At 45.2% G+C, this 23,759-nt stretch overlaps 2 protein-coding genes across 2 annotated transcripts; both read left to right on the top strand.

Moving 5' to 3' along the window:
* The first annotated feature begins 18,429 nt into the window (after window positions 1-18,429).
* On the top strand, window positions 18,430-19,362 carry LOC140075584 (taste receptor type 2 member 40-like). The gene has a single exon (XM_072121673.1). It carries the CDS (start codon window positions 18,430-18,432, stop codon window positions 19,360-19,362), a length of 933 nt encoding a protein of 310 aa, XP_071977774.1.
* A 2,912-nt stretch (window positions 19,363-22,274) lies between these two features.
* On the top strand, window positions 22,275-23,189 carry LOC140075581 (taste receptor type 2 member 4-like). Its single transcript, XM_072121671.1, has one exon. The coding sequence runs from the start codon at window positions 22,275-22,277 to the stop codon at window positions 23,187-23,189; it is 915 nt and encodes a 304-aa protein (XP_071977772.1).
* The last annotated feature ends 570 nt before the right edge of the window (window positions 23,190-23,759 follow it).

The raw sequence follows: 23,759 nt of genomic DNA, 5'->3' as shown, positions 1-23,759 counted from the left end.
CAACGGAGGCGGAGTCATCCTGCTGGATCCATGTTTCCGTGATGGCAAGCATGTCAAAAGACTTAGAAAGAAAGAGGTCATGAACTGATTCTAGTTTATTACACAGGAGAAGAGGGGATACACTGAATCTTTATAAGGTTAGCAGGGTTTCTGTGTGAAGTGTTAGAATAAGCAGAAGGTGGGCCTGGGTTAGGAGAGATGTCTCCTGCTTCACAGCAGAAGACTGTGATAAGTTATTCTGGTTACATAATGTATACAGTGTGTGAGTGGTAAAGAAAGGCGAGTGAAGAAGGGAGGCATTGATACCGATAGTTGGTACTGGTGGAATAGATGGACGGTGGGCAAGTAAAACAACCATAGCAAACAGAGAGAAAATGGAAAACATTTTGAGACAAACATAATTGTTCATTTTTCTCTGCCATCTTACCTGCCTCCTGCCCTGTCTAACTGCAATGTCAAACTGCAGTTTCATACTTCTCAGAATATTATACTTAGCAGAATATTATGCTAAGCAAACAAAGAATGCAAGCATCCTATACTATCACTAAATTTATACCCAGAGAAGACAAGAGACCAGGCCCTTATTTAGCTTATAAAACAATTAATCTAGGAGACTTAACACATGTGGATCAAGTTCTGAACAGAGAAAAACAAACTCAATGAGGGGCATAGACTCTTTTACTTTCAATAATCCTTCTCATTCTCAGAATCCTTCCACCCATAATTCATACCGGAACCCACGTGCAATAGATACTCCTCAACTCACAGAAAACTTACAGACTGCACTGTCCCCCATCTCCTCTTTCACCTGTCCAAACCTGGCTACTAACCACTATAATCACACTGTCAGAAGCGCCCTAGATGAGATGGCACCACTCACTATCCGAAAATTTCAACACACGCAGGCAACCAGGCAACCTTGGCACACTGAACAAACTCGTTTCCTTCGGCAGTGCACCAGGATTGCCGAGCGTCTGTGGAGGAAATCACGCACATCTACAGACTTTCTTCACTTCAAATTTATGCTAAAAACCTATAAATCTGCCCTTCACCTCACTAAACAGGTCTATTTTACTAATCTCATATCCTCTCTCTCTAACAACCCCAAAAGGCTCTTTGATACCCTTCACTCCTTACTAACACCCAAGGTGCAGCCACCTGTCACAGACCTTGGGGCTGAAGATCTGGCTCCTACTTTAAGGATAAAATTGATTGCATTCGCCAGGAAATAATTGCTCAATCCACTCACCCCTCCAATCCCCTTCCCTCCGATACCTTATCTTGTTCACTCTCTTCCTTTGAGCCAGTCACAGAGGAAGAAGTGTCCAGGCTCCTCTTCTCTGCTCGCCCCACTACCTGCATCAGTGACCCCATCCCCTCACATCGGGTACAGTTTCTCTCCCCAGCAGTCACTTCTCACCTCACTAAAATATTTAATCTCTCTCTCTTCTGGTATCATCCCCTCTTCTTTAAAGCATGCTGTTGTTACCCCTTTACTAAAGAAACCTTCACTGGACCCATCCAATGCTACTAACTACAGACCAGTTTCTAACCTCCCTTTCATCTCCAAACTCCTGGAACGCCTGGTCTATTCTCTATAGCCCGCTATCTCTCAGCTAACTCCCTCCTTGACCCCCTACAATCTGGTTACCGCTCTATGTATTCCACTGAAACTGCTCTTTCTAAAGTCTCCAATGATCTCCTCACTGCAAAATCCAAAGGGGATTATTCTTTCCTTATTCTTCTGGATCTATCAGCAGCGTTCGATACTGTGGACCACAAGCTCCTCCTCAGGAGGCTTCACTCTATTGGACACTGCAGTCTCTTGGTTTTCTTCCCATCTCTCTGACTGCACTTTCAGTGTCTCCTTTTCTGGATCTTTCTCTTCTCATCTTCCTCTCAGTGTCGGGGTCCTCAGGGCTCAGTCCTAGGTCCTCTCCTCTCAGTGTCGGGTTCCTCAGGGATCAGTCCTAGGTCCTCTTCCTCTCAGTGTCGGGGTCCTCAGGGCTCAGTCCTAGGACCTGTCCTCTCAGTGTCGGGTTCCTCAGGGCTCAGTCCTGGGTCCTCTTCTCTTCTCCCTCTTTACTGCCCCCATTGGACAAACCATCAGCAGATTTGGTTTGCAGTATCATCTTTATGCTGATGTCCCCAGCTATATACTTCTGCACGTGACATCACTAGAGATGAGCGAGTATACTCGTCCGAGCTTGATGCTCGTTCGAGTATTAAGGTACTCGAAACGGCTCATTGCTCGGACGAGTATTTCCCCTGCTCGAGATCGAGCATTTAATTAAAAAAACACAGTGAAGAACAATGAAGAATAGAATAAAAACAGTGAACACAGTGACCACAGGATCATTTAAGTGAAAAACACAGTGAAGAACACAGTGAAGAATAGATTACAGATCACATCTGCTTACTTGTCGGAAGATACGCGCGGAACGGCAGCAGGGAGACATCAAGCAGCACGGGGAGACATCAAGCAGCGGGGAGACATCGGGCAGCACGGGGGAGACATCGGGCAGCACAGGGGAGACATCGGGCAGCACGGGGAGACATCGGGCAGCACGGGGGAGACATCGGGCAGCACGGGGCAGACATCGGGCAGCACGGGGGAGACATCGGGCAGCACGGGGGAGACATCGGGCAGCACGGGGGAGACATCGGGCAGCACGGGGGAGACATCGGGCAGCACGGGGGAGACATCGGGCAGCACGGGGAGACATCGGGCAGCACGGGGGAGACATCGGGCAGCACGGGGAGACATCGGGCAGCACGGGGAGACTTCAGTGGAAGAAGAGGAGCGGATCCCGGGACAGCGTATCTCCCGACAAGTAAGCAGATGTGCCGAACATCTGTAATCTATTCTTCACTGCGTTTTTCACTTAAATGATCCTGTGTCCACAGTTTTTATTCTATTCTTCACTGTTCTTCACATCTGTTAACTTGTCGGGAGATAATATACGCACGGAACAGTGAAGAATAGATTGCAGATGTTTGCATACATCTGATCACTTATCAGAAGACATTCTTTTTCAATTAAATAACACATTGTATTCCTGAACCATGGTCCCTTTGAAAAATGCTCGGGTCTCCCATTGACTTCAATGGGGCTCGTTATTCGAGACGAGCACTCGAGCATCTGGAAAAGTTCATCTCGAATAACGAGCACCCGAGCATTTTAGTGCTCGCTCATCTCTAGACATCACCCCTGCCTTAATCCAGAACACTAGTGAATGTCTCTCTGCTGTCTCTAACATCATGTCCTCTCTCTTCTTGAAACTTAATCTTTCTAAGACTGAGCTTATTGTCTTTCCACCATCTACTAACCAACCCAACCCCGACCTCTCCATCTCGGTCTGTGGGATCACTATAGCACCGAGGCACAGGCCGCTGTCTTGGGGTTGTGCTGGACTCTGAGCTCTCTTTTTCACCATATACTCAATCTCTTGCTCGCTCTTGCCGGATGCATCTCAGAAACATCTCCAGAATCCGACCGTTTCTGACATTTGAAACTTCTAAAATGCTAATGGTTGCACTTATTCACTCTCAACTAGACTCCTGTAACTCCCTACTAATCGGTCTTCCACTCTCTAAACTCTCTCCTCTTCAATCTATTCTTAATGCAGCAGCCAGGCTTGTCTTTCAGGCCAAACACTACACGGATGCCTCCAGTTTGTGCCAATCCCTGCATTGGCTACCTGTCTCCTTCCGTTTTCACTTTCAAACAATAACCCTCATCCACAAAGCTCTGCATAATGCTGCACCTCCCTATCTCTCTTCTCTCTCAGTCTATCGCCCTTCCCGTGCTCCTCGATCTGCCAGTGACATTAGATTAATCTCTACCTTAATTCGAACCTCCCTGCACGTCTCCAGGACTTCTCCCGGGTTGCTCTAATTCTCTGGAATGCCCTTCCCCGGACTCTCAGACTAATACCCACCCTCCAAAGCTTCAAACGTGCTCTTATATCTCATCTCTTTAGGCAAGCCTATCACACTCGCTAACTGCTTGAAATGTCAACTCTCCCTTTACTAATCCATCCTATCTCCCATCTGTTATCTGGCAAACAGCTGATATATACCAAGCTCTAGGCTTCTCTACAGTCACTTTCACCTTGCACCTTGTAAATAAGCTGGCCGCCGATGGCAGGTTTAAGCAGCAACATCTTTATTTAGTAAATTATTTATTAAATTATTTTAAATTGTTCCCTTATAAAGAATGGCTGGACCATTATACAACCTCTTATGTCACCCCCTCATCCTCATAGTCTGTAAGCTCTTGTGATCAGGGCACTCACTCCTATTGTTCCATATGTCCTTTGTCGTTTGTCCTTTGTAATGTAATATAGTTGTTTATGTCCCCTATAATTTGTAAAGTGCTACGGAATGTGGATACATCTGGAGTGGATTTACTGAGAAATAGTATAATGGAAAGAAGTCCTGATTTTGGTTTCTGAATTTTGATGCATAATACTGACCTGAACCAATAGGTTTGGTTCTGCAATAAGAAGTCCACCACCGCTGCTCTAAAGCGGTCCAGACATGATTGAAGCCAACATACTGCATGGCCGATGTTACCTTAGATATTTATTGAGCTGGTCCCTGCCCTATAAGGACTACATAATACCCATCCCTCAGTGCAGATTTCCATAGCTCCCTTACACATTTGTGACCTATAGCATGAATGTACAGTTTGATATCTGCCGACACCATGAACTATGAATATTTATTGCTTCATTCCTGTTCCGGTAAGCTATCCACAAGTGAGAGTCTGATGAGAGGATCCATGACCAATGTGTTGAGTAGATGACAACGGGTCGGTACGAGAGGTGGAGCTTCTGAAGAATCACATTTCTTTTTTTTTTGTTTAACTGTATTTTATTATTTTCTACAAGGCTTCATAAATCTTACAAACATTTGAACCATTTACAATAACTTTGGGAACAGAGGGAAGAGTGGCGGGTGGTAGGGGGAATGGTAGAATCTGAGCTTGGCCGGAGAGGATTCTATTTCCTAGAAGTCATGGTTTATTTCCCTACGAGGCTGTCGCCCAGTCTACATCCCATGGGTTTCACACTTTAGCTAAGAGGCTGCCTGATTTTTCATGAAGGCTGCGGATCTCCCTTATCTGAGCCAGTACATAAGTACATGTGTAGGAGGACTCCAATTTTACAATTCTGCACAATCAAACATGGAGCTGCAGTGAGGACATGCAAGCCAAGTGTCCTAGTGGCTTTGGCCATGAGGTAGTCAGTAACATTCAGCTAGTAGAGGAGCGGGTTCAGGGGGATATCTATCGTGATAATTTTCCGAAGTAATTTCCTCACTTACTCCCAGAATGGTTGAATTAGTGTGCATGTCCAGAAGATATGCTGTAGGGATCCTCTCGCTAATCGCCAACAGGTATCCTGCACATTTGGGAAAAGCCGGTGCAACACGGCAGGGGTGAAATACCAATGGGTGAGATACCAATGGCTGAAATACCAATGGGTGTGATACCAATGGGTGAGATACCAATGGGTGAGATACCAATGGGTGTGATACCAATGGGTGAGATACCAATGGGTGAGATACCAATGGGTGTGATACCAATGGGTGAGATACCAATGGGTGGGATACCAATGGGTGTGACACCAATGGGTGTAATACCAATGGGTGTGATACCAATGGGTGTGATACCAATGGGTGAGATACCAATGGGTGTGATACCAATGGGTGAGATACCAATGGGTGAGATACCAATGGGTGTGATACCAATGGGTGAGATACCAATGGGTGAGATACCAGTGGGTGAGATACCAATGGGTGTGATACCAATGGGTGAGATACCAATGGGTGTGATACCAATGGGTGAGATACCAATGGGTGAGATACCAATGGGTGTGATACCAATGGGTGAGATACCAATGGGTGAGATACCAATGGGTGTGATACCAATGAGTGAGATACCAATGGGTGTGATACCAATGGGTGAGATACCAATGGGTGAGATAGCAATGGGTGGGATACCAATGGGTGTTACACCAATGGGTGTGATACCAATTGGTGAGATACCAATGGGTGTGATACCAATGGGTGTGATACCAATGGGTGTGATACCAATGGGTGTGATACCAATGGGTGAGATACCAATGGGTGTGATACCAATGGGTGAGATACCAATGGGTGAGATACCAATGGGTGAGATACCAATGGGTGTGATACCAATGGGTGAGATACCAATGGGTGTGATACCAATGGGTGAGATACCAATGGGTGTGATACCAATGGGTGAGATACCAATGGGTGTGATACCAATGGGTGTGATACCAATGGGTGAGATACCAATGGGTGAGATACCAATGGGTGTCATACCAATGGGTGAGATACCAATGGGTGAGATACCAATGGGTGTGATACCAATGGGTGAGATACCAATGGGTGAGGTACCATGCTACCAATGGAGTAACAATTTGTAATGTTTTTTCTTATATGTTGGGCACAGCGTGGTATGTGCTGCGTCTCGCCATTTGCGCTGCCAGGTCTCCTGTGTGTTTGGGACCCCAATTACCTTCTTCCATTTAGACATATGTGGATGGGAAGGAGCTGCCTTCAGATCTGGGTGTAGTAATAGCCAATATATTCTAGAATATATTCCTTCTGTGTGGGTTATCTCTTTACAGATGTATTCGTCATATGCTCAATGTGAATGCTATAGGGCCTAGTGTCGGTGCGGGGACGAGCGGGGTCCACAAGTATGAATCGGGATGGTAAGGCGCTAGCCATAATTTTTCCATTTCCATTCACTTCGACTAGACGCCCACAATTGTGACAATGCTGGGTTACATCTTAGCTGCCCCACCCAGTAATATTTGGTTGAAGTCAGGCATAGATAGTCCCACTGTGCAAAATCAAAATGGACTTAGCTACACAATGAAGTTTCTGTGCCCAAACATTGGGAGGCCTGCAGTGATTTGAGTACTTTCATAGAAACAGAAGACTCACATTTCTAGCCGAAGCTATTCAGGGGGTGATTCCTATAAATCTAGATAAGTTATTTTCCTCCCGAGGTTTTCCTTGTTATCTTACTCCTCGAGGTCATTGTCGGATTGTCCTCAGATTTGTCTAACTTCTAACGTGAGCTACATCTTAACAATGTCTACAAACTTCTTGTGGTCTCACTTGTACAGAATACGATGCAATCTATGCAATCTATGCAAGCTAAAGACTATGACAAGCAGAATAATAAGAGGATGTTACCTGCATCTGAGAGCCTGTCTCGTGCTGGAAGTTTTCTGTCAATGCTTTTTGCAAATCTAAATTCCAATCAAATAAACTCAACGATAAGTCAAGAAGAAAAAGAACAAGAACCAATGAATGTTGTCCTTCTCCTCAATGCTCGGCCATTTCTTGTTACTATAGGCACAGCAGTTGTCAGAGCTTTAATAATAGTACATTTTATTATCCCAAAGTGAAATTAAAGTATCACATCCCCAAACAGTGGAAAGAAGAACATGAACAACGTCCAGGACAATGTGAAGGCATCAGAATTCTGTCCAGACCATGAGCGGTCTCCTCATGACCGGTCTCAATCATTCTTCTGATACAGATCATAATCTCAACAAATGCAGCGGACGGAGAAGACCCGGGGATACAGGAATTGTCTGATGCTGCTGATTTCATTTCCCATAGTTCAGTGCATTCCTCTTATTTACGTGAATCCAAAACTAAAGGAAGCCGAGAGAAAGCTGCTCCGACAATAGACTCCTCCTTTTTATTGTCATCTAGTAAATTTCTATTTAGATGCTTGTTTATCTCTTTCTATGTTATTTATATTATCATGAAATTAAAGATGTCAATAACATCGGTGCCGGCATCTATTGCGGGTATTATTGGCCCGGAGGAGGGAAGGGTGGAGCCGGACATGAACCTGGACTTTTGACCTGATCCTAAGATTCTGTGAAAAGAACTAAAGGTATCACAATGGTCAATCCTAAAGTCTCACCAATGTCCATGATGATGAGACATAAGAACTTCACTGCTCCAGGGACCATTACTCCAGGGTATAGGACGATTTCAATCCTAGCAAATACAGAAGAACTTTAAATCCCAAATATCTACAAGGTCCCTTCAGTGGCATGGAGATTCCACTACTCCACTTCTCCATTCAGACTCTTCCTTCTGTGTGGCCCCTGTACCTGAGGTTGTTTGACACATCTTCAGTGACCATTTGTGGTGCTGATGACCAGTTACTGGCGGTTTCCAATAATTACTTGTTTTGCATTAAACATATTCAAATAAAGTCAAATGGTTAGAAATCTTTGCGCAGTTGGACTGGATTTTGCATATTTACGTAATCGATTGTCCATCACAATGTGTAGGACACAGACACGGGGCAGCTGGTGCACACAGCAAACTCTTCTATTGTGTTAGGAACAGGTTTCTTCTGTTCCTCTTGTATCTGGCCTCCACCTCACAGCTATGAATCCTGGCAGTCTTGGCAATGTGATGGGACTTACAGTTCTAGCAGTTCAGGCATTTGTCAGCGAGCTCACCAATATCATAATCATATCTTTAATTTTGCAAGATTTTTATATAAAGAAGAAATTACATGCAAAGTGCAAGATCCAGGTGGCCCTGAAAGTCTCCAGCATCATCTTCACTATCGTGATAACATGCAATGAATTCTCTAACATCCTACAACCTTCCAAAGCATCTCACTGGTCTCCATACTTCATGGTGGTCTTCGTCTACTGTATGTGCTCGTGTACGTGGCTCACTGCTCTCCTCTGCTTCTTCTATTTGGTGAAGATAGTCAGTTTAAAATGGCTCTTAATTCCTTGGATGAAGATGAAGATCAGCTCTGTGGTCCCCTGGCAGATTGCGGTGGTGGAGATAATGTCCCTGGGGATAGGTCTCCTATGTTTACTTCCCTACCAGACCACACATGGCTCTACCACTAACAGCTCCTTGATCTCCTCTATAGACCTGACTCCAGAACACGTGATCAATTATTATGTGTCATTATTGCTATTAGTTACAACTGCGGCACCCCTTGTCTTGTCAGTACTCACCACCTTTCAAACTGCAGCCTTTCTAAAATGTCACATGACCAGGATGAAAGCCACAAACACATGCGGAGAGGTCCACCAGTACATCAGCGCCGTCCAATCAATGCTGCGCTTCCTCTTCCTCTACTCTGTGTTTTATCTTATGATGTACCTTTATTATTTCTCATTTTTTGCCCTTTATAGTTTTGGGTACTGGATCCACCTTATATTATTCATCTCATTTATCTCAGTAATCAATGTTCTACTTATTCTGGAGAACCATCACTGGAAGACAATAGTGAAGGAGAAGATAAGTTATATCACCTGGTGCAAACCCTAAGAAGCACTAAAGCTTCAGGTCTGTCACCACTGACTATTGTTACTACAGGGTATAAAATATCTTTAGGGTTAATTGTGACATATCTCCACCTAGATTGAGCTGAGAAGATGCCTACACGGGACAATATACTAAGCCTCTGTGAAAAGAACTAAAGTTATCATCATGGTCAATTCTAAAGTCTCACCAATGTCATAATATAAGGACATCACTGCTCCAGGGACCATTACTCCAAGGTGTAGGACAATTTCAAATCAAATAGAGAAGAATATTAAAACTCAAAGATGTAGAAGATCCCTTCAGTTAGATTATTGAAAAGAAACATGGACAACAATGTTCTGTGGACAACGAGGGTTGACCAGTAATACGGGACATTCCGGCACCAGTCATCGGCTTCTCTATTTCTTTCATGTCTTTATAATAGTTTTACTTCTACTTTTATTTTACATTGTCCTTAAAATATCTTTGTTATCATTTATTTAAAGTCTTTCGCATCTTTTTGCCTTATCATTTTCTCCACTGAACTCGTCCGCTTTCTATTTTTCCTGCAAATGAGGTTGAGTTTATTTGCACTTCAATTTCCTACCTTATTTATTGCTTCTTTGCAACCATTTGGTTTAAGGGCACAAAACCACCAACCTCTGGGGACACAATAAACATAAAAAATTGTTTAGGAAATTTTCTGTGATGATTTGCACAAATGTATCTGTAAACTGGCGTCTTCTTGATAAGTAGCCAGTTATAATAACTGCCAGAGTCTAAGAATCAGTGAAAACAAGCAAAATACAGGGGGAAAGACTACAAATGATACATGCAAACTGCCAACCCCAGCCCCCACCCGCCAGGCCCAGACTGCACCCTTCATTCCTCACTGGCCAGCCCCACCCAACAACTGCAAGCCCTAACCTTAAACACCTTCAAGTCATCAACCGCCAGCCCCCACACATGAGCACCAGCCCCCACCCATCAGCCCCAGCCCACAATCAAAAGCCCACCCCAACCACTTTTCTAGTCCTCAACCATCAGCACCAGCTTCTACCCATCAGCCCCAGATCACAATCACAAGCCCTTGCCCCACCCGCCTTTTCAGTCCTCAACCACCAGCACCAGCCCCCACACATCAGAACCAGCCCCCACCCATCAGCCCCAGACCACAATCACAAGCCCTAGCCCCACCAGCCTTTTCAGTCCCGTCAGAACCAGCCCCCACCCATCAGCCCCAGACCACAATCACAAGCCCTAGCCCCACCCGCCTTTTCAGTCCCGTCAGAACCAGCCCCCACCCATCAGCCTCAGCCTGCACATTCAAACACTGGGTTTCTGCATGTAACATCTTTAGGATATCATCTCATGATACTACATCACACGGCAGTATCAAGCAATAACCCAAATCATCTAGTGTCTCACATCTCTATACATGAGCAGCCAAGATAACGGAGGACATATCTGTAACTTACAACCTATGGTCTTCCATACTTCTCCTCACTTCTGTAGCGCAGGCGCACGTGTGGTTAACGATCTGTGCAGATAATTTGCATGATTCAAAGTCAACCCTTGGCTGGATTGAGCAAAAGATAATATGAATAAAGCTTCAAAAAGTGAAGAACAAGCAGCAGCAGCGGAAAGATGCCTTCCATATTCTGGAGCTTTGGGTTGTTCTGCTTCTCCATGGATTTTGTGATTTCGGTTGTCCTGAACTCATGTATAATATCTGCGGCTGCCAAAAGCCTGACGGATGGAGGGAAAGTGTCTCCAGTGGATGTCCTCCACCTGGTGATGGGACTGGTGAACCTCCTCCTGCAGTGCTGCCTGACGGTGCAGGGCTTTCTCTTTGTCCTCTGTATATCTGTCCTGTTTACTAGGATGGTTTACCAACCTCTGACTATCTTCATCCTTACTCTGATTTACTTCAGTTCTTGGCTCAATGTCTGGCTCTCTGCCTACTACTGCACCAGCATCACCAACTTCACATGTCAAATATTTCTGTGGACCAGGCAGATGTTCTCCTCTTCCTTGTGGCTCTTTCTCCTACTCTCAGCGGTTGGGTCCCTTATTATAGGTGTCTCGTCCATTTGGGCTCTAAATGTTGAAGTTGAGTTGGATTGTCTTGGTAATTGCACCTCTGGAGACTCATTTGTTAAGGGAACAGTTCATTTCAATCGACTGTATGTAATAATAGCCACAATTTTGGGCTCCTTCTTGCCCTTCATGCTCACCCTCCTCTCAATTCTGCTCACGTTTTCCTCCCTTATTAGACACGTTAGAAAAATGAAGCAGAACTACTCTGGATTTACTCAACGAGCCCACCTCAACGCCATCAGAAGAATGTGCCTGCTCTTCACACTTTCCATCATCTTCTGCATTGCCCAGCTCATGTACTTCTCATCCAGACCCGGCTCTTCTCTCAACGCCCTGGCCACCATAAGCTGGTCCTTAATCCTAGCCTTCCCAACAGCAAACGCCATTATTATCATACAGTCATCCTCAAAAATTCAGAAAATATGTGTGGAGATGTTTTGTGCTGGAAAACATGGAAACAAATAAGTTTGGAATGTTCTTTAACATTGAATGCTCCTCAGATGGACCATTCGGGGCCCAAGGACTTCATCTCGTAATACATAAAACTGCAATAATAATCATATCACATCATTGTTTGCTAACCATATAATGCATATCTTGTTTTAGAGAAACTCCATTATAAAAAGAAGACCCAATGATATGACTTTGTGATGACAATGTAAACTTCTCAGATCATTAGTCAAATAACGTCTCTACTCATCATCATCTGTAACCATCTGTAAGAAGATCCCCTTCTTCTTAGTCAATGGATCATCTTCTACATATAGCATAACTGGCCATCATGCCATAGTTCCTATCCTACGTTTCAGAAACAAAACCCTTCTTACCCCTCAGTATCAGACCATCTCCTGCCGTCTATAGACAGACCACCTCCTGCCTTCTATAGACAGACCACCTCCTGCCTTCTATAGACAGACCACCTCCTGCCTTCTATAGACAGACCACCTCCTGCCTTCTATAGACAGACCACCTCCTGCCTTCTATAGACAGACCACCTCCTGCCTTCTATAGACAGACCACCTCCTGCCTTCTATAGACAGACCACCTCCTGCCTTCTATAGACAGACCACCTCCTGCCTTCTATAGACAGACCACCTCCTGCCTTCTATAGACAGACCACCTCCTGCCTTCTATAGACAGACCACCTCCTGCCTTCTATAGACAGACCATCTCCTGCCTTCTATAGACAGACCATCTCCTGCCTTCTATAGACAGACCATCTCCTGCCTTCTATAGACAGACCATCTCCTGCCTTCTATAGACAGACCATCTCCTGCCTTTTATAGACAGACCACCTCCTGCCTTCTATAGACAGACCACCTCCTGCCTTCTATAGACAGACCACCTCCTGCCTTCTATAGACAGACCATCTCCTGCCTTTTATAGACAGACCACCTCCTGCCTTCTATAGACAGACCACCTCCTGCCTTCTATAGACAGACCATCTCCTGCCTTCTATAGACAGACCATCTCCTGCCTTCTATAGACAGACCATCTCCTGCCTTCTATAGACAGACCACCTCCTGCCTTCTATAGACAGACCACCTCCTGCCTTCTATAGACAGACCATCTCCTGCCTTCTATAGACAGACCATCTCCTGCCTTTTATAGACAGACCACCTCCTGCCTTCTATAGACAGACCACCTCCTGCCTTCTATAGACAGACCATCTCCTGCCTTCTATAGACAGACCATCTCCTGCCTTTTATAGACAGACCACCTCCTGCATTTTATAGACAGACCATCTCCTGCCTTCTATAGACAGACCATCTCCTGCCTTCTATAGACAGACCATCTCCTGCCTTTTATAGACAGACCATCTCCTGCCTTTTATAGACAGACCATCTCCTGCCTTTTATAGACAGACCATCTCCTGCCTTTTATAGACAGACCATCTCCTGCCTTTTATAGACAGACCACCTCCTGCCTTTTATAGACAGACCACCTCCTGCATTTTATAGACAGACCATCTCCTGCCTTCTATAGACAGACCATCCCCTGCCTTCTATAGACAGACCATCTCCTGCCTTCTATAGACAGACCATCTCCTGCCTTCTATAGACAGACCATCTCCTGCCTTTTATAGACAGACCACCTCCTGCCTTTTATAGACAGACCACCTCCTGCATTTTATAGACAGACCATCTCCTGCCTTCTATAGACAGACCATCCCCTGCCTTCTATAGACAGACCATCTCCTGCCTTCTATAGACAGACCATCTCCTGCCTTCTATAGACAGACCATCTCCTGCCTTCTATAGACAGACCATCTCCTGCACTGGATAGTTGTTCACCTCCAGCTTTCCAGAGACAAACCACCTCCTGCCCTTGATTTCCATTTACCTCCTGCCCTCGATAGACACCACACGTTCCTCCTTCATCATGATGTCTGCACAATCAGTTTTACTACTGTTCTCCATTGTTGCCTCATGTTCTGGACTTCCTTGCAACATATTCATCAGTATCATCTGTGGCCGGACCTGGATAAAGGATGGGTTTCCAGGCTCGGTTGATCTCATCCTACTTGCTCTTGGTTCTGCACAAGTTCTCTTGCAGATGTCTCAGCTTGTGACCAGTATGTTGCTGGTGTTACGTCCTGATTGCTTTTTATATGGTGATTTCTGCTCCATTTACTTATATAATTTTGTTCATAGCAGCATCTTCTTTGTGAGTTGTATGGTCTCCTCGTTGTGTATGTTTTATTCTATCAAGATCGTCTCCTTCCAGGGCAGTCTTCTAATCCTCTTGAAGTCCAGGTTGTCGGCATGGCTTCCCTGGCTGATTGTCAGCTCCCTTGTTCTATCCTGCATTTTCTTCTTTGCATTGTCTTATGTAAACCTCATGATGGATGGAGACCACAGATTGAACATCACAATGAGCAGCTCCATGGATGTAGCTCTGGTATCTAATTCTCTAAACGCCGTCCTTTTACTTCCATTCTTCCTGATCTTGGTGTTGTTGGGTTCCATAGTGACCTCTCTGGCCCAGCATGCCCTCAGCTTGTCTCATCTTCACTATGGTCACCTGAAGGCTCATGTTGGTGCGGCCAGAACCATGATCCTACTACTGGTGCTGAACGTCTTCTTCCATCTGTCGCAGATCACTTTTGTCTTGGAGTTGTCGGAATCGTCCGTCTGGAGATGGCTCTCATTGATCTTCTATTATTTCTTCTGTCCTCTCCAGACTTGGACTCTTGTCTTGGGAAATAAAAAACTCAACTTTATTTCTGAGCTGATTGGTTTTATGCGTAGAAAACTTCCATTCTGAGGTCCATTCCACCAGGCATTTACCATTTTTGTGCTATTGTTCTGTTTACTGTTAACTTAACTCTTTTTTGGGTTGGGGGAGGGTGTTGTGATATAAATGAGAGGGCACACAGGACCTCTCATTTATATGTAGGAGGGCTCCACAAATGTCATCCTTCACTCTTGTGCATTACACTTTCTGTTGCTATGATTGGGTATCCATTGAACCTTACGGTCGAGTATATTGTGGTTAACCTTAACACAGGGAATGCTGGGAAATGTTTGCATGTATATATGTGTGCTGCATGTATGTGCTGTGTGTCTGCATTATGTCTGTATGTAATGTGTGTTTGATGTGTGTATGTACTATATGTTTGTATGGGGTGTGTTTGTGCTGTATGTGTGTATGATGTTCTGGATTAAATCAAATCGAAAGACAAGGGGGTGGAAGCTGCATCTGGAGAAAACAAAGTTTAATCACCAGAGGTGACAGGGCTTTATTTACTATGAGAGCGGTGAATCTGTGGAATAGCAAAGCTCAGGCGCTGGTCACAGCAGGGACAGCAGAGAGCTCAGGAGCAGAGCACAACAGGGACAGCAGAGAGCTCAGGCGCTGGTCACAGCAGGGACAGCAGAGAGCTCAGGAGCAGAGCACAGCAGGGACAGCAGAGAGCTCAGGCGCTGGTCACAGCAGGGACAGCAGAGAGCTCAGGAGCAAAGCAAAGCAGGGACAGCAGAGAGCTCAGGCGCTGGTCACAGCAGGGACAGCAGAGAGCTCAGGAGCAGAGCACAGCAGGGACAGCAGAGAGCTCAGGCGCTGGTCACAGCAGGGACAGCAGAGAGCTCAGGAGCAGAGCACAGCAGGGACAGCAGAGAGCTCAGGCGCTGGTCACAGCAGGGACAGCAGAGAGCTCAGGAGCAGAGCACAGCAGGGACAGCAGAGAGCTCAGGCGTTGGTCACAGCAGGGACAGCAGAGAGCTCAGGAGCAGAGCACAGCAGGGACAGCAGAGAGCTCAGGCGCAGGTCACAGCAGGGACAGCAGAGAGCTCAGGAGCAGAGCACAGCTGGGACAGCAGAGAGCTCAGGCGCTGGTCACAGCAGGGACAGCAGAGAGCTCAGGAGCAGAGCACAGCAGGGACAGCAGAGAGCTCAGGAGCAGAGCACAGCAGGGACAGCAGAGAGCTCAGGAGCAGAGCACAGCAGGGACAGCAGAGAGCTCAGGAGCAGAGCACAGCAGGGACAGCAGAGAGCTCAGGAGCAGAGCACAGCAGGGACAGCAGAGAGCTCAGGCGCAGGTCACAGCAGGAACATACATGTGTGTATGAGGTGTGTATGTTCTGTGTATGTAGAATGTATGTACTACGTGTGTATGAGGTGTGTATTTATGATGTATGTATTATGTGTGTATGTATGAGGTAATAGTAATAATAATTCCTTTATATAGCGCACACAGATACTGCAGTGCTGCACAGAGCTTGTCCAGATCAGTCCCTGTCCCCAGTGAGGCTCACAATCTAATCAACCTACCATTATGTTTTGGAGTGTGGGAGGAAACTGGAGGACCCGGAGGAAACCCACACAAACACGGGGAGAACATACAAAGTCTTTGCAGATCTTGACCTGGATGGGACTTGAACCACTAAAGCCACTGTGCCACCCCTGTGTTAATGATGGTTTATCGTGTGTATTACTAGACATATATGGATGTTGTAGGATAATTATCCCCTTCTAGTAGCCCAGATAAGACCCTGAACATCGTATGAAGTGAATCGTCTTCTCCACGTCTAATAACTTGAGTTTATTTTGTCCACTAATCGGTAACATCCTCTAAATTTGCATCTATGAAAATACCAAGATCCATGTAAAGTGAATTATTCACAGTCCACCTTTTCCTGAGTGACGGGCAGGATTCTCCCACTCTCAGGGACATTGGCCACATGCTGGCACAGAGGAGACATAGACCTGTCCAGGCTGCTCCACCATGGAGGCTGGAGATGTGGTGAAGGCCTTGGCTTCCATCCTGGGCTCATGTTCTGGGATGTCCCTCAATGCTCTGATCCTGACCTCCTGCCTGCAGAGAGGTTTGGAGGAGAGACGTCCAGTGGATCTCATGCACTTTGTGCTGAGTCTTACAAATATTTTCTGCCAGGGTTTGCAGGTCACGTTGGACATTCTCTCAATATTTGTGAGTTATGTTTTCTTCACCGTGAAATTTTTTCTATTTCTCACATACACGTTCTTGGAGGCCTCTAGACTTTTCACAGCATGTATGACCGCATGGCTCTGCAGCTTTTACTGCATCAAAATCATCTCCTTCCAGCACCCGGTCATCACGCACCTGCGGAGCAGGCTCTCCTCGTGGCTCCCATGGCTGATATCGGGGTCGGGGGCTTTATCCTTTGGATTAATGGGTCTTAACATTGGGATTTACAACACGTTTTACCCATCAAGTTCCTCCAATAGGACTTTCTCCTTGGTTTCTGCAGGGAACACCTCAGACTCTTCTGTTTTGATGTTCTACATGAAGACACTGACCTCTGTCTCTTTCTTACCCTTCTTTATAATTCTAGTATCTCTGGCTTCCACTCTTGCCTCTCTCACCCGACATATCTGGGGGATACAGAGCTTGTCCAGTCTACAAGCTTCTCACCTGAGAGCTCACATCGGTGCAGCCTCCACCATGGCGCTGCTCTTAGTGCAGAACATCTTGTTCTGTTTGGCCCACACTACACTGATATGGGAAGAAGAATGTTATAGCTCGGGATGGTGCTGGCTGTGCCTAGTCCTGAATTACTCTTCATGTCCACTGCAGGCCCTGACCATAATTCAAGGTGACAAGAGATTAAATCATATGTGGACTTCTTTCTTCTGTAGACAAAAGTCTCAAGTTACTCAAGTCACCAAAAAAGGACAAGCTCCAGAAGTAAAAGACCAGAAGATAAAACCCTTTATGATGACTTCATCTCATCATCCAATGTCACCAAATCGAGTGTAAAAATACCAAACTTTCATCAACCACCAGGCATGAGGCCTACATCTCCCAGTGACCACCAGCTGATGGACAATGACTTCATCACTGACTACGAGACGACAAAACAGGATAACAGTGTTGTGATAGGAGCCAGGTCCAATATGTTCATCTGCAGCTAACAGCTCATGGAAGTTACAACTTCGGGGAGAGTCCAGAATGCCCCCCCAGTCATGATTACCATCAGTACAATACCATGGTTGTTTCACCGTTAACCATGACCCATTTAAGGAACTGCTTACAAGTTGAGGAAAGATCTCAGGACACATGAGACAATGTATATTCCATACCGCTTGAAGCATTACTCATTGTACGGGAATTTGATTGTGATGACTGGGCATCTAATGTTCTCCACGGACCCATGTGACCTTTTATTTTGAATGTAACCCTAACAATTTTTCTCTTCAGTGAAGCCTCGTCACATTCCCTCATCCTTCATCTTCTTGTATCTATCAGTATCTACAGTATCTCTAACTCTGCCCGGATCATAACCTACTAAGCATTTGCATTGATTGCAGAACCCTACAGCTGGTAGTTATTGATAACTCGAAACATGCAAATGATTGCAGACCCGAACGATCATAGTTTATGTAATTCAAACCACCTGACTAATGATGTCCCAATTCTGTAAAAACAGGAACGTGCGGGAGGAAAGTCTAGAGAGAGAAGAACATTTGTGACCTTCAATATCTGTGCTGAAGAAGCGAGAGATGCAGGCGGAGGGGGTCATCTTCCTGGTTTTTAACCTAATTATGTCATTTCCCGCCATTTTCCTCTATATATTTATTGCTGTCTCCACTGTTCTAAGTTGTAGAGCAGGAAGGTTCCTCAGACCTCAGCATTGCCTTCTCTTTGTCCTCGGATTGTTCAATGCCATCTTCAAGAGCTTCCAGCTACTGTTTGATGAGGCGAGTGAGGTATGGGAAGATTTCTTCTCCCAGGTTAACACGTGCTATGTCCATGGCTTTTCAGTATATGTCTCCTGCATCTTCTTCAGCACTTGTCTCACCTCCTGGATCTGTATCTTCTACTGTATCAACATTGTCTCCTTCCAGCACCGTCTGGTCATGGCTCTCAAGACCAAGCTCCAGACGTTGCTTCCATGGGTTATTTGTGGGACATTTGGGGTGTCCATCATCTTCCTAGCTTTAGAGATCAGTGTTTTGTGGTTGTCTCTTCCTAGTGACAGCTCGGAGTTTTGCTTCAGGATGAATGACACCTACAGGGGGAAGGCTCGGGATATCAGTATGGGATTCAATTTCATCGTACTCTTACCGTTGACTCTGATCTTGGTGTCTTTGGGTTACACATTCTCTTCTCTCCTTGTCCACATCCAGCGAGTGCAGAGCTCATCCGACCTCCACAACTCTCACCTGAGAGCTCACCTACATGCCGCCAAGATCATGATTGTTCTCCTCGTATTGAATGTCTTGTTTTCCATGTCCTACCAGACACTGATGTTAAATCTTTTTCCAGAAATCTCTCCTTGGGTTTGGACTTGTAATGTTATTTATACCTGTTTCTGGCCTCTCCAGGCTTGTGTCTTCATCATCGGGGACAAGACATTGAGAGCTTGTTTTATGAGGTATCTCTATCGATCTGTATGTAAAGATCAGAGGAGAAGAACACATGAAGACACTTGACCGTATTTACACCTATATGTTTCATCCACAAATCAAATGATCACATAGTTTTCACCAAAAGGTCACATGTCATGGTTGGGGGTGTAGTATTTCTGATTGAATCCTCAGGACTCCCTATAACCCTATAGATCCAGACGTGTGGTTGGCTTCTAGACCTCCATTAGAGCTTAGGAGATGGATATGATCAATATCTCTTGAGTGTATAGCCTGACATGTCTATGTAGATGTTTCTCTCTTGCTGTCCAGTAAAGTTTTGGTGTGTAATAAACTCTTTATTGTATTAAGAAGATGAGTGCGGTGAGATTAGGACAATACATACGTGTGTGATATTAATAAATGTCTCTGTGTTTCATCCACAACCGGCCTGTGCACGTGTCATTATCTACAATGTAACAGAAAACCACCACAATCTGACTGACAAATGAGCTGATTTGTATCTCGTGTCCTCGGGATTTACACATCTGTCAGGGAGGAGGTTCTCAGCACGGAAACCACAGCACGGTCCATCCACCATCCAGGAAGATGATATTTAAGGAAATCTACCACCAGGAGGAAGGATTGTAAACCAAGCACACTGACATATTAGTGCGCACCCTCTCTGGCAATATCCCCTTCTCTTTCAGCTTCTTATGCCCTTCTTCCGGTTCTTATGCCCTTTTTATGGCTTTTGCAAAAAAAAGTTTTTTAAAATTATGCAAATGTGACTGAGGGGCTCCAGGCTCCATAGGTCTTAATGAAGTCTGGAGCTTCATTGTCAGTGTGCTTGCTTTACAATCCTCGATTTTAGCGGTAGATGTCCTTTAAACTGAATGTGATAATTGTGATTTCTCTCACTCGTTTCCCGGTCTATGATCTACCACCCCCTCCCAATGGATCCTTCCACCCTAAAATACCTTCACTGTGACTAATTTCTTATCCTCAAGAATGATAGCAATAGAAAGATCTTCATCCATGAACTTCTGGGTCCATCCATAAACTGCTGAACTGTGATCCTCTCATGAACTTCCTGGTCCATCCATGAGCTGCGATCCTCTCATGAACTGCTGGGTCCATCCATGAACTGCTGGGTCCATCCATAAACTGCTGGGTCCATCCATGAACTGCGTGGTCCATCCATGAACTGCGTGGTCCATCCATGAACTGCTAGGTCCATCCATGAACTGCTGGGTCCATCCATAAACTGCGATCCTCTCATGAACTGCGTGGTCCATCCATGAACTGCTAGCTCCATCCATGAACTGCGATCCTCTCATGAACTGATGGGTCCTTCCATGAACTGAGTGGTCCATCCATGAACTGCTAGGTCCATCTATGAACAGCTGGGTCCATCCATGAACTGCAATCCTCTCATGAACTGCGTGGTCCATCCATGAACTGCTGGGTCCATCCATGAACTGCTGGGTCCATCCATGAACTGCGATCCTCTCATGAACGGCATGGTCCATCCATGAACTGCGATCCTCTCATTAACTGCGTGGTCCATCCATGAACTGCTGAATCGATTCATGAACTGCGAACCTCTCATGAACTCCTTGGTCCATCCATGAACTTCTGAATCGATTCATGAACTGTGATCCTCTCATGAACTGCTGGGTCCATCCATGAACTGCTGGTTCCATCTATGAACTGCAATCCTCTCGTGAATTGCTGGGTCCATCCATGAACTGCGAACCTCTCATGAACTGCTGGGTCCATCCATGAACTGCGAACCTCTCATGAACTGCTGGGTCCATCATTGATGATCTGTTTCATGAGACATTTCTGAGAAAGTCCTCAACCCTTAGTAATTATGTTTTTCAGGTTCATAGTCAGTTATAATGGACACTTACTTCACAACCTCTATAAACTCTGCTGTTTTTTGACCTGGTCCACCAAAATTGACAAAGCAAAAGATAAAACACATAAAATACCTCAAATATATCAATAAACCTGTTATTACCAGATCAGACAATGGACGCCGCCAATGGACGCCGCCAATGGTCGCCGCGGTCTGGGTTACTCCGGGTCAATTGGCCTAAACATGCAAGACCCTCCTAATCCAATATACAGAAGCCAAGAGGGTCTCCTGGTGTCACTGGCCCATAAGATAGGACTAGCGGACACCTGGACCATTTTATGGGGTAGAGATCCCAATCGTTGTATCGGTTGGTGGTCACTGTCCCAGGAAGTAGATGACTATGAAAGGACATTTCAAAGAAGCCGAGAATGAACCCCTAATTATATAACTAAAATTCTACGACCTCTCAGGGAAACATGACATGGTTTTCAGGGCCATTGGGAGACTTTCAATTTGGTCCAATTTGTTTGTTATTTTGGACTTTTACATTTATTTTTTTCAAGCATCTTCAGACTTTTCACCATTTCTGACTTTATGTGAGAAATTACAGCTTAACATTCCCCACACTATTAACATGAAACGACATTAAGCGAGAGACAACCCCAAATCTTCTGCACTTTCCATCAGTTTCATAGGTTCATGCAGAACAATGGGATTTCAGTAGATTTTGGGATGTGACGGATAAGAGGTGGAGGTTGGACAGGGATTTACATGAGATGAGTTAGTAATTATCCATGGAGGACACAGTCCTGGAGGAAAGGAGGGAATAACGCTGCATGAATGAGAGGAATCCAAAAAGCTTTCAGGGATTCAAACTCATTTCCACATCGTTATCGTTAAACAAACCTCTCATTTACATCAGGGATGAACCTCATATCCTTTAAGCTTCTAGATAATAACTATACAAAGTGATGCAAAGCCGTATCCTGCCGGGATTATCTATGAAAATCACCCATGAAGCTCATTACTGGGAATAACCAAAAGCATCCAAAGCAAAAACAATAAAAAGGCAGAAAACTTGAGGAGCAGATTGAGGGAAGGCCACGAAGAGAGAAAAGATTCTTAGTCTGGGACAATGGCATTAATACAGGTGCTCATTGCCTTCAATATCATCGGCTCATGCTCAGGGATGTTCCTCAACATGGTTATTGCCGTCCTCAGCTTCAGAACCAGCAGTAAGGATGCCTTCTGGAGTCCTCGGGACCTGCTCTTGTTTTCCATTGGACTGTCCAGTGCCGTGTTTGGGGGTTTCCAGTTTTTCACCAATATGACAAGTTACATCTGGATCGAGGTGTTTATGACGTTTAATGTTTGTATTAACTTTGTGAATGTTGTGTTCATCCTCACCATCTTCTCCAGCACCTGCCTGACATCATTGCTCTGCAGCTTCTACTGCATCAAGCTGGTCACCTTCCAGCACTGGTTCTTTACACAGCTGAGGTCAGTATTTCCATCTCTTCTTCCCTGGATGATTGCAGGAACCTTTGTGATATCTGCTGTTTTGCTGGTGGCTCTGGTTGGCGTCATCTCTTTGACTGCTCCATTACTAGATGATGGGACTATGTCCAACTGTCCGTCTATCAATGAGACATATGAAGAGGAGGTTCAGGCTGTAATGATTGGGTTAAACTGCATGATAGCGCTGCCATTCCTCCTCATCGTGGTTTCTCTTGGTGTTACATTCGCTTCTCTTGTTCTTCATGTCTGGAAATTACAGAATTCATCCAGCCTGGACAAATCCCACATTGTGGCTCACATCGAAGCTGCCAAGACCATGGTCCTTCTCCTGGTGCTAAACGTGTTGTTTTATTTATCAAATCTTCTGCTCAACTGGAATCTGGTGCCTCGTTATTCCACTTTACAGACCTTGTGTATCATGATTTACTTCTTCTTCTGGCCCCTTCAGGCTCTTATCCTTATCCTCAGGACCAAGAAGCTCAGCCTCACCCTGTCATCCCTTCTGTTACCGCTGAAGATGGTGGATACGTAGAGACAATCAGGGAATTTCTTAAATTATATTGAGAAGATGGAGAAACCTTCATACTGGCTCCTGAGTGACTCGGTAAACTTGTGATGGAGTTTCAAAGATTTTGTAACCTTTTGTCTTCTGCAGGAAGCTCAGTCTACGTTTATTATGTGTATAATGTGGTGACATGTGTGATTGATGACTGTAAATCGGCCATCGGTGATTGATGACTGTAGATCTGAGAAATGATCCAGTTTCCTTCCAGGTCATCGCTCCTCTTGTAGGCTCATCCTGATGTCAAGATACTTTGGACTTAAAAACTTGACATCGTAGATGACGTAGACCTGATCTGTGACTTACCAGACTGAGGTCTCCAGATTTTAACAGATGTAAGTTGCACAGGTGGTGGACACCATAATCTATAGTGTCCGTGGAAGGTGTCAATGAGCTGTGATGATCACATTCCCCTCACGGTCTTGTGGTCTTGTGGGGTCTTGTGGGGAAGATGTTACAAAAGACCGTAACAATTTAACTAACAAAACAGATGATTCACTCATTTAGAACTCGGTGTATGAGAATAACACCTAGAATCCA

Source organism: Engystomops pustulosus, chromosome 8, assembly GCF_040894005.1.
Source record: "Engystomops pustulosus chromosome 8, aEngPut4.maternal, whole genome shotgun sequence".
NCBI lineage: Eukaryota > Metazoa > Chordata > Amphibia > Anura > Leptodactylidae > Engystomops > Engystomops pustulosus.
The sequence above is the reverse complement of the archived record's forward strand: the minus strand, read 5'-3'. Positions and strand labels throughout refer to the sequence as shown.